General features: G+C 42.4%; 1 protein-coding gene across 2 annotated transcripts in view; it reads right to left on the bottom strand.

The window, feature by feature from the left end:
* PRKAR2B (protein kinase cAMP-dependent type II regulatory subunit beta) overlaps positions 1-11,716 on the bottom strand; it is a gene marked incomplete in the record, with an annotated part of 176,304 nt that extends 164,588 nt beyond the window's left edge. Inside the window, 1 exon segment of one of the 2 annotated variants that reach the window (XM_034766611.1) lies at positions 10,863-11,716. In XM_034766611.1, coding sequence (XP_034622502.1) covers positions 10,863-11,481 — 619 coding nt within the window. 2 annotated transcript variants of the gene reach the window in all.
* Between the last annotated feature and the right edge of the window lie 784 nt (positions 11,717-12,500).

The raw sequence follows: 12,500 nt of genomic DNA, 5'->3' as shown, positions 1-12,500 counted from the left end.
TCTATTTGGAATCTCTAGATTCCTCTGTGGTGCAGTGATAATGGGGTGACTTACATTTATTTCCCCCAGATTAGATGCAAGTCTGCTGTCACATACACACAGCCCAGGCAGAGCTCCTCCTGGCTGGGCACTCACCAGGCTGTTGCATTTGGAGCCTACTTCACTGGGTCATGTGTGCTTTTTAAGCTTTCTGAGTCTGAACAGAGTCACAGCACTAGCCCCTGGGACACTCTCGGAGTTCAGATCCTCCTTCTACCAGCCTCCCCCTACCTCCCTCCTGAAAGCGGAGACCCTGTGGTCCCACTACCTAGGCCCTGTGACTTGTGCTGGCTTCCTCAGATTCCACAGTAGCTTATGCACAACTTTTCCCAGTGTTCCACCTTGTGGGTACTCTAGGTTTACTCTTCAGACACAAGTTTAACTCTTCAGACACAAGATGGCAAAAGCAAACACACCAATAAACTGCACAGGATTCTAAAGCAAGTTACTTTTTACTCGGCAGCACATGAAATACACAGGTAAAGACAAAATAATAAACACACCTATATGCAAGTCCCTGCCTCAGTTTCCTCACTACTATAGAGCATTATTTGGGCTTATGGAAGAGTCCTCTAAAAAGTCCAGGTTTCCCCTCCTGTAAATGACTTCTCTTCAGAATCATGCCATCTCTCTCCCCCTCTGCTCCAACTTAGCTTGCTTCCTTTCACCTTGGCCAGTCCTGCAGTTAAACAGGGCTCCCTGCTATGAAAGCATGCCCCTCTCTCATGCCCAAAGCAATCTCTCTCTTGCCCTGAGAGTCCCTCAAGTTTGCATGTTCCACTTCCAACAGAAGGTTTCTTTGTTCTGCTGCTAGGAATTTTTTTATCTCCACTCCCCATAGGGAAGTTGAAGGGCCTAGCTTCTCCCAGCTTAAGCCAACCCACTGTCCCAAAATGTTTCCACCTCAACAGGTAGCCACTTGAGGTCTAAAGACCAACCACTGTACCTGGTCTGATAGATACATAATATAACCCCTGACAGCAAATGGTGGATTCCCACATACTCTGCCGTTGAAAAAATACAGCAATATCATAACATCAACCAGAATTCATAAGTTGTACATAGACAGATTCCTCAAATCATCATGGCTGCTGTACAATTCACTTTGCAGAAGAAGGTGTTATGCAGTGAGCTCTGTATTTTATCCCTGCAGATTCCAGACATCTTTGTAATTTCAGTCTACATCCTATTTCATCTTAGATTTCATGCTTTCCTGCACAATGTAGCATCATTTGAATTATTGAATGAATAGACGTTTTGGATGTCTGACTAATGAGACATTATTGATAGAGCCACAGAGCAATACAATGCTGCTACAATACAATGCTCATTTGGGATCATGGGGAAATGAGAAGCAGCATAGACACAAGCCCCTATCTGAGTTAATAGGTATGTGCAGTATAGCTGTATGCTTTTAGGCTCACTACTTGCAGCAGTGCCTAAAGTCTCAGACTTCACAAGGATTTGACTGTGTGCAGGGAGCTGGCTTAAGGAGGATGCTCACTGAGAGGCTTCATAGAGTAGAGCGTGGCAATGTTTTTATATGACAGACCTGAGGTTTGCCTCTGGGGCTGAGCACTGCTGGCTGACAGCTTCTTCAGGCATCCAGTCTATTGGGGTTTACAAAAACTAGGACACACTGCTTTCTGCAAAACCAACAGGGACAGGTCCTGAAAACAGGGACTTCCTAGTTTTCAAGGACAAATTGTTATCCTGTTTAGTTATAAAAACTGATATTGTGTTGTTCATTCATATAAATGCACAGTGGAGTGTAAACACAGCGAGTGCGGAGTTTCTTTAGAAGGGTGGTACAAGAGTCAGTAATTTAAAACAAAAAAAAGACTTGCTAAAACTTTCCTAACGATGACATATATTTTCTCTGTAATATATTTGGTATGTACAAGATACTTTGTGGTGTGGTGTAACATAAATGTTAGTACTGGCACTTGTTTGTTCATTGCCACTCATGAATAGCGCAGTCATCCCATGCTTATGCCACCAATATCTTTCTACTACATGACTATGTATTCCATAAGTGTAAGTATATACATACACACACATAGATTCATAGATTCTAGGACTGGAAGGGACCTCGAGAGGTCATCGAGTCCAGTCCCCTGCCCTCATGGCAGGACCAAATACTGTCTAGACCATCCCTGATAGACATTTATCTAACCTACTCTTAAATATCTCCAGAGATGGAGATTCCACAACCTCCCTAGGCAATTTATTCCAGTGTTTAACCACCCTGACAGTTAGAAACTTCTTCCTAATGTCCAACCTAAACCTCCCTTGCTGCAGTTTAAGCCCACTGCTTCTTGTTCTGTCCTTAGAGGCTAAGGTGAACAAGTTTTCTCCCTCCTCCTTATGACACCCTTTTAGATACCTGAAAACTGCTATCATGTCCCCTCTCAGTCTTCTCTTTTCCAAACTAAACAAACCCAATTCTTTCAGCCTTCCTTCATAGGTCATGTTCTCAAGACCTTTAATCATTCTTGTTGCTCTTCTCTGGACCCTCTCCAATTTCTCCACATCTTTCTTGAAATGCGGTGCCCAGAACTGGACACAATACTCCAGCTGAGGCCTAACCAACGCAGAGTAGAGCAGAAGAATGACTTCTCGTGTCTTGCTCACACACCTGTTAATACATCCCAGAATCATGTTTGCTTTTTTTGCAACAGCATCACACTGTTGACTCATATTTAGCTTGTGGTCCACTATAACCCCTAGATCCCTTTCTGCTGTACTCCTTCCTAGACAGTCTCGTCCCATTCTCTATGTGTGAAACTGATTTTTCCTTCCTCAGAGGAGCACTTTGCATTTGTCTTTGTTAAACTTCATCCTGTTTACTTCAGGCCATTTCTTCAATTTGTCCAGATCATTTTGAATTATGACCCTGTCCTCCAAAGCAGTTGCAATCCCTCCCAGTTTGGTATCACCTGCAAACTTAATAAGCGTACTTTCTATGCCAATATCTAAGTCGTTAATGAAGATATTGAACAGAGCCGTTCCCAAAACAGACCCCTGCGGAACCCCACTTGTTATGCCTTTCCAACAGAATTGGGAACCATTAATAACAACTCTCTGAGTATGGTTATCCAGCCAGTTATGCACCCACCTTACAGTAGCCCCATCTAAATTGTATTTGCCTAGTTTATTGATAAGAATATATGCAAGACCATATCAAATGCCTTACTAAAGTCTAGATATACCACATTCACAGCTTCTCCCTTATCCACAAGACTCGTTATCCTATCAAAGAAAGCTATCAGATTGGTTTGACATGATTTGTTCTTTACAAATCCATGCTGGCTATTCCCTATCACCTTACCACCTTCCAAGTGTTTGCAGAGGATTTCCTTAATTACTTGCTCCATTATCTTCCCTGGCACAGAAGTTAAACTAACTGGTCTGTAGTTTCCTGGGTTGTTTTTATTTCCCTTTTTATAGATGGGCACTATATTTGCCCTTTTCCAGTCTTCTGGAATCTCTCCCGTCTCCCATGATTTTCCAAAGATAATAGCTAGAGGCTCAGATACCTCCTCTATTAGCTCCTTGAGTATTCTAGGATGCATTTCATCAGGCCCTGGTGACTTGCAGGCATCTAACTTTTCTAAGTGATTTTTAACTTGTTCTTTTTTTTTTTTTTATCTGCTAAACCTACCCCCTCTTCCCATTAGCATTCACTATGTTAGGCATTCCTTCAGACTTCTTGGTGAAGACCGAAACAAAGAAGTCATTAAGCATCTCTGCCATTTCCAAGTTTCCTGTTACTGTTTCTCCCTCTTCACTGAGCAGTGGGCCTACCCTGTCTTTGGTCTTTCTCTTGGTTCTAATGTATTGATAAAAAGTCTCCTTGTTTCCCTTTATTCCCAAAGCTAGTTTGAGCTCATTTTGTGCCTTTGCCTTTCTAATCTTGCCCCTGGCATTCCTGTGTTTTTTGCCTATATTCATCCTTTGTAATCTGTCCTAGTTTCCATTTTTATATGACTCCTTTTTATTTTTTAGATCATGCAAGATCTCGTGGTTAAGCCAAGGTGGTCTTTTGCCACATTTTCTATCTTTCCTAACCATCGGAATAGCTTGCTTTTGGGCCCTTAATAGTGTCCCTTTGAAAAACTGCCAACTCTCCTCAGTTGTTTTTCCCCTCAGTCTTGATTTCCATGGGACCTTACCTATCAGCTCTCTCTTACCAAAATCCGCCTTCCTGAAATCCATTGGCTCTATTTTGCTGTACTCCCTTCTACCCTTCCTTAGAATTGCGAACTCTATGATTTCATGATCACTTTCACCCAAGCTGCCTTCTACTTTCAAATTCTCAATGAGTTCCTCCCTATTTGTTAAAATCAAGTCTAGAACAGCTTCCCCCCCAGTAGCTTTTTTAACCTTCTGAAATAAAAAGTTGTCTGCAATGCAGTCCAACATATACATACATAGACACACAAACATTATATATATATATATACACACACACACACACACACATACACATACACACACACACACACACCAGATTGCCCTGATAGCACTGCCTATTAGTAAGGTTACCTGATACTTCCCATTGTAAGACCCTGTTTTCAGTTACTTATAACTTTGCTAACCTTTAACCTTTGGGGCTAAAATTTTCCACGCTAGGTATCTGCCTCAGGCTGAATTTCTTCTGGAAAATTTCAGCGAAGACAATTCAGTTTTTCGTAAGAACCAGGCTACAGAAGAATATGTTTTGACCACGTTAAAAAAATCTTATAACCATTTATTTGAAAAGCTCTACCACCCTCATGCTTTGCAACAGGGACTTGAAATTTGGCAAAGTGATAGCCGTTGTGTCAGGGGTGTGCCTTTTGCTATCCCTGTGAAAATCTACCCAAATTTGACCAAGTTATAAGCCTTTGGGGGGAGAGGGAATCACAATTCACACCTGCTCAGAGACTTGCTAGAGAGTTTAGTTCCCCAAAGATTCCGCCAATGTTGAGCATGATCCAGCCTAGGAATGAGCAAGATGTCCTGTGCAACTCCAAGCCACGGCATGTCCAGGCACCAGAATTGAGAGTAGGGATCTTTTCTTTCCTGTTCTCTCAGTATCCCCCAGGACCATTGACACCAACTCCATGGGTGCTTGGAGGCTCAAGCATCCATGGAAAAAAAAATAGGGGGTGCTCAGCACCCACCAGCCAGAGCTGTTTGGCAGGGCTACCAATCAGCTGTTCATCGGCTAGCAGGAGGCACTAGGGAGAGGGCGGAGAGCAGCAAGGGGCAGGCGGACAAGGGCCTTGGGGGAGGGGGCGGAGCAGGGACAGGAAGAGACAGAGCAAGGGCGGAGCCTCGGAAGATGGGCCAGAGTGGGGGTGGGAAATGGCTGAGCAACAGCGGAGCCTCGGGAGAAGGGGCGGAGTGGGGGCACGGCCACAGGGTGGAGCAGGAGTTGAGCACCGACCTGGAAAAATAAAAGTCAGTACCTGTTCCCATGACAACATCCAGGCAGGTGCCTTAAGGTTTGTAGAGGCAGGGCTTAGCCCAGTGGAGTCCTACCCTGGCCTGAATGGAGCATGTAGATATTACCATACTTATTTAAGTTAAAAATATAAGTTTACACCAGTATTCTGTAACTACTTTGGGAACTGAAACTGTTTATTTAAAAAGAATCCATTTCAACAGACTAGGTGGCTCAGTAAATTGGTAGTAGGCTACTGAGCTTTTCACCTCTAGGTCCCCAGTTCAAATTTAGTTAGTTGAAAATGACTGAAAGACATTACTTTCTGATGTTTGTTCAATGGCCTTCAGGAAATGAGCTTTAACAAGCACTAAATTCAATTAAACTATATATAGAAATACATATTTCACCATTTGTATGTATTAGCATTTTCCTAGTTTTACGGATTACTCTAACAAAATTCAGAAGTCTTTCTACGTGGTCCTCAATTTGATAATTAAATATCATTATGCTTATCTATATAAAGATTGTTGTTTTGTTTACACTACCCACTTGATTATACTGACTCATGCCTACTAATATAACAACTAGGTTATATCTGCATATCAGACCTGAAGTAATTTTTGCAACCAAATTGCTCTGTTTTGAAGTTTTAATAAACATGAAAATACCTCCTTAACCACTTCTAGAAGCTAAACAAAAAGGTGACATAATTAAGTGCGTTATGATGTCAGTTTTACAAACAGTAGTATCGTGAAGGAAACAAAATAACACATTTGATTTTCAGGCATCCCATTTTCAACACTGACCTGAAAACTAATAAAATGCATTTGTTATTATAGTTCTCAGACTTTTCACGTGTGTAAATGTTCAGAAATAGTTAAAACAGAAAACCTGAAACAGATTTTAATTTTACTGATTTAGAACTAATTTATCACACTGTGTCGTACAAGATGACTTGGCAATATTAATATTTGGACATGGTCAAGATTTATACCAAGTTTTGTCTGAAACTCAGAATTCCACAGATAACACAGTGCTATCGCATCTCTATGAACACAATGCATTTTTAAAAATAATTTAGAATGGATAAAGTGACCAGAACAGAAAGGAGTGTCTTTCATATGACATTGTAAGATACAGTAGAAATGTTTTAACTTGCACAGTGTTTTATTTTGTTATTGTTTGGACGTAGAGGGTGGACATAGCTAAAATGTATAAATGTATTTTATTGTTCACATTTTCAGGAACAGTGTTCATAGCAACATATGCAAATAAGAGATATGCAGATGCAAAGTCAGCCTTGAAAGAAAAATATCCAAACCGAAGCATTTTTCCTGTTAAAATACCTCAGTAAATTATCCCAAAGGGCTACATAATATTGAGTGGTATATATAATTCATGTTAATTGTGTTACTAAGAAAGCAACAACAGTGGCTCTAGAAATATCTGTAGAAAATCACATTAAGGTTGGGTTGAATATGAACGTTTGCTATAGCTGTAAGTAAATATTTAACAACAGCTGCTATAAATGATGCAAGTCATTTTCCACCAAAATAAGGTTCATAATGGCATTGGCACTTCAGAACAATTCAAAGAGAATAAAAATGGTAACAATTTGTAAAAGCCAACAACATTTACTGAAGAATTTTAACTTTTCAACAGGCACATCATAACACATGATTAATTATGAATTTCAGTCTCTAAATAATCTGTGCAACGTATTAAAATAAAGGCTCAATTCTCCCTTAAATGTGGACATTCTTTCTAATGTTACTGGGACTTACTCAAATGCATTGATGGGAATTATATTGATATAGATACTTACTATAAAATCTAAAAATAATTTGCAAAGCAGCCAGTGTGCTCAGCAAGCAATTCTTCAAGTATACTAAAGTTACGAGAATGCAGTTTAATGTTTTTATTATTTATTTTTTTAAAGAAATCACATATACCTCAGATATCCATTCAAAATAAAGGTACCTATGGCACAAGCTGATCCACAGCTTGTAAGGTAAGGACCTTACATTTCATTTAATTTCTGTAACTAAGAAGGCTGATCTAATGGACAGGGTAATGGACTTAGACTCAAGAGACCTGGATTCAGTTCCTGGATCAGCCAGAGACTTGTGTCTGACAGTGGGCAAATCTATTCTATTGCTCAATTCACCATTTATAACATGAGATAGTGCTTTCCGACCTCACAAGAGGTGCTGCAAGGGAAAAATTAATTGACTATGAGGTGTTCAAATACTACAGTGAATGAGAGTCACATAAGTACCTAGATAGTTAGAAACATTTATTCAAAACAAGAATTGGGGGACAATGGCAATTACATGTTCTCAACAATGAAACAATGTTCAGTTTGAATTCCCAAATGAAAAAAAGGAACATTGTCAACTTAACATTTACTTGATTTTTTTTTTAAAGCAGAACTTTCAGGTATTACACCTACTCTTGAGCCCCATGCAATTTTTGTCATTTTGCCATCAAATGTTCTCAGTTGTTTAAATATGTTTCTCCCCTCCTTCCTGTATAAAAGCCCCGCACAAATAGGGTAAACAGACTAACTATACAAATAGTGATGCAAAAGGCAAAGGAAACAAACAAACAACAGACCATTTCCTAATCATTTCCAGTGTTAATAATCAAAGGTGCTACTTACAGAAGTGTAAAGTATTAAAAAATAATTGATTTTAAGTTTAAGTTTAAAACCATAAAACAGTTATTAAACTACAAATCCCTCTATGCATCCAGTTATCAATATGAGAATGTGTAGATATATGTGTGCTATTTTGAAGGTACAGACATCTATGCTAAAAGTAAAACTTTTACAAAAAAAGTTACACATAAGCAGCCACTAACCATTTATTAGAACTGATTCATTAATCCTTGCCTAGTGGTTCCCAAAATATTTTCATCCTATGATCCTGAACCATTCATTGCTCCAGGCTTGGAATACTGATACAGATTATAAACCTTAGTACAAAGTAGGCTTTAAAAACACTCCAAAATATCATATATGCTTTGTTTTACAAAATTATTTTTACGCATAATTAGTTAGTTAAATAATTCCTGGTTAGTCTCTTTTTTAAGCAAAACTATTTACAATGACATTCTTCCTCTAAGACCACAAAACACTGAACATAAATAAAATGTTTTTATTGTTGATTATGGATATTCACTACAATTCTTAGAAAGCTTCTTAAAATATCCTATAAACATTTACATGTATAACACATAATAAATTCAAGCTACAATGCTGTATTTACTACCATAAATATAACATACAAGCAGTCCACTTACCATGGATTAAACTAACAGACTTTTTAACATAGTAAGAGCCAGGTTTGACAGTTATGTTCAATATGAAGAAATGAAGATATTTTAATTTTTCTCCATCATCAGTCTGTCTCAGCAACGGTTTTAGGATTTTTGCTCACCTCATAGATGACGTAATGGTTTCAGCAGAATTCAAAACTATTACATAAATTTACAGTACCCAATTAATCGCTACAAATTCTTATAAATTACAAATCCTATTTATGTAGGGGCAAAGATTACAAGGATGTTGAATATCTTAATGTGCAGTATAACTTTCCAATTTAGATGTAAATATTATTTAAGCTAATTTATTTTTTCCACCTCCTCAAATATCTGACTTTCAATGATAAAATGCATATAAAAACATTTCATTTATTTACAAAGCTAGCACAGCTCAGCTGGCAAACAGCAAGCTTTTGGATATGGTTATGCAAATACAACTTGAACTTGACCTGGAAGAACCAATATTTCAATGAGCTAATGAAGTTTTTCATTTTCAAACTGTTCTCACAAAACTGTCAATGATATCAAAGATATGTTTATGTTGTTTCCCTGTCCCTCCACGCCTCCTCAAATCAACACTATCAATCTACCCTTTAGTTAACTAATTCACAGTATGTAGTCTGAGTGCTCTGCACCTTTTCAGAGACAGCTGCAGTTTGCCCCTTGATAAATGCTCTGTCTCCTAATAAACCCTGTCAGCTACACAAAGGGAATTTTTAACTGTGGGCGGATCGGTATTAGCCTGTAGTGAAATGAAGTACTGCAACCATTCTTTGCTGTCCTCACAGCTATGCTTACTCTGTGGGCCTTCCTACTGTGCAGGTAATTTGAACATAACTATTAAAAGGAAATAAGATTTTAACCTCCGGTTGTCTACCTTATGGAACACCCAGGAGCACATCTAAGTAAAATGCTTAATTAACTTAAGTGCATTTATACAGCAACATGTCCTTGAGCATTAAAGCACTGAAAGCACCAAAAGACTGACTATATCTTGCTTCCTATTCATAAAACAGAAATAGCAATATACTATTTGATTGATTAACAATAAAATACAGATTTTTGCCTTCCAATACCCCTACTACAAAGAAGGGATCATTAGTCCCTCTTTAAATTACATGTCATCTCTTAGGCCTATACCCAATAAACAACATAAATATAAAATCTGGTGCAGTGCTACATTTACATACACCATGCAGCATATCTGGTGGCTGGGAGACACCCATGTTATTAAAGTTCAGTTTGACAAACAGAAAGGAAGCTAACCTTTAGTTGTCTGTCATTTTGTTTAAATACAGAAGGGGTGGAACTTGCCAATAGCAGTAACTTGACAGGATGCTTCTTCCCATTCATTCTCCAGCTTTCTGGCCAGCATACTCCCTACAACTTGCCTGCTCAGTTTCCTTTTTGAGCCAATCTTTTAAGAAAATGGATTTTTTGCAGTCTTTAACATGGTACTACTCAACAGCAATAAATAATACAATTGTGACCATGTTCAGTATTTGCAGCCCCAGAAAGTGCCAGGGATACAATAAGGCTGAAGCAGCAAGGGACAGATAGGGCATCTGCCACAACAACTATATGTGCTTTGACAAACAAAAGAAAAAACGTATAGTACATCATGTCAAGGTTCATAAACTATCATTTCAAATGCAGCCCTGCTGCACCTGTGAGCTGGGATTCACTTACTGCACCTTCTCGCTCGCTCTCCACTCACACATACACATCATTACCCGTAGCACACAAGGCTCAAAACACAGTAACAGTTGTGTCCTGAGCCCTTCCCCTTGCTCTGCCCATCACTCATCCTCACAACAAGCGAGGGAGAAGCGCGCAAGGATGCTGGGCTTCATGCCCCCGCCCCAGCACCTCTTCAGGAGAAGGGGACATGAGTCTAGAAGTCAAGCAAGCTAAACAATACATTGTCCTGTGAAACCAGAACTACTGGCACCCCCAGGCCGGACGGGGTCTCTCGGTCACTCCTCAAACACTACCGCCCCCAGCTCGTTTCCCCATGCAGACCCCCCCCCCGGTATCGAGAGGACTCAGCCCTTCCCCGTCTCACCTAATCTCGGGGGGGCGCCCGGGCCTCCCCCGACCGCGGAGCTACCAGGGACCCCGCCCTTACCGGCGAATTCCCCCTCCTCGTCCCCGCTCTCCGAGTCGGTCTGCATGGGCTCCTCGGCGAAGCTGACCCCCCTAGTGGGGGGCCTGCGGGGCGCCAGGCTGCCCCTCTCATGGCCCGGCGCGGGGGAGCCGCCCCCGGCGCCGCTCTCCGCCGCCTCCGCCTTGAGGCGTCCGAAGTACTGGAGCGCGAACTCCAGCAGGTCCCCGGGCTGGCTCCGCAGCACCTCCACGGTGAAGCCCTGCAGCAGCTCCGTCAGCCCCGCCGGGATGGAGATGCTCATGCCGGGGCCGGTGTAACGGGGGCCGCAGCGCGCGGGGAACTGCAGCGGGTGCAGGCCGGAGCAGGTGGGAGCCGCAGGGGTCCGAGCCCGCCCTGGCCGCCGAGGGTGCCGGGAGCGGCTCGCTGGGAGCCCGGGAGGCGGCGGTGGCTGCTCTCGGTTCGCCCGGCAGGCGCGGCGGCGGCGGCGGCAGCCCCGGCGGTGACTGTAGCATCCCCGCCCCCGCCTCCTCCCCCAGCGCCGGGGGGGGCCTCGCACGCATGTGACCCGGGAAACCATGACAACCTCCCGCCAGGGACTGCGGAGCGCTGCGCCGGCCGGGGCGGGGGGCGGGCTTCCCCCGGGCCCGGGATCGGCGGGCAAGAGAGGGGAAGGGATCGGGCTCCGGGGACAGTACGGCTCGGGGTCTGCCTCGCCGCTGGCAGGGCAGGGGGCTCAGCCGGGAATGGGCGGAGCGGCGGGAGGTCAGGGTTTGCCCAGGCTGGAGAGGTACCTAATCCCGGAGGAGACTGGGAGATAGGGCCGCCCTCAGCTGGGCGTGGCACACAATGATGCAGGGGGGCTTACAGCCACGGGGGAGCCCTCCTCTTTGGGGGGAGGTCTGACCTTCCACTCAAAGCACCAAGGAAAGGGAGGGGTTGTGCAGCTACTGGAGCAGGTGGCCTTTCCACCTTCCCTCTTACAGTAAAGCCATGGCTGTGCTCCAGGCTTTGGTCCATGCAAGTTAGGTCAGTATGTAGCCACTGAAGTTTGTATATTGCCCATGCACACTGGCTGCTTGTGTGGGGGTGTTGCAAGTACTCACTGGGGTGCTTGTTTTAATAGTTTCAATTTAAATTGTGGTGCACCATGGGTAGGTATCCCAGCATGCCATGTGCCACCATCCAGCATTGCAACAATTTCCCAAAATGCACTATGTTTTGTGGATAGTAATGACTCGCCCAGGGATCTCTGGAAGATAATTTCATGCTGAGAGCTTGACTCCTTTTTCCATCTCATAATGCCATTTGTATCCCAAATTTTCATGCTGTTTGTTAAAAATTCCACAAACCAGTGCAGCACTTTTTGGTTTCTGCCAGTTCTGAGAGAAGCATGAAGCCAGCAGACCTCTACACTATTCTTGTGAATGGTGCAAATCCAGAACACACGATCTGCCTGTTTTTGCAGACCATCGGGAATTACTGAAACAACAGGGAACATGAGGATTTCTTTAAGGACAGCTTGCTGAGAGATATAGTGAAGAACAATTGAAGTTTATTGGTGGCATTCACAGATCACCCACGCACAGTGGAGTAACA

The sequence above is a fragment of the Trachemys scripta genome, chromosome 1 (genome assembly GCF_013100865.1).
Source record: "Trachemys scripta elegans isolate TJP31775 chromosome 1, CAS_Tse_1.0, whole genome shotgun sequence".
Lineage (NCBI taxonomy): Eukaryota > Metazoa > Chordata > Testudines > Emydidae > Trachemys > Trachemys scripta.
This window is presented reverse-complemented; position numbering and strand designations above follow the sequence as displayed.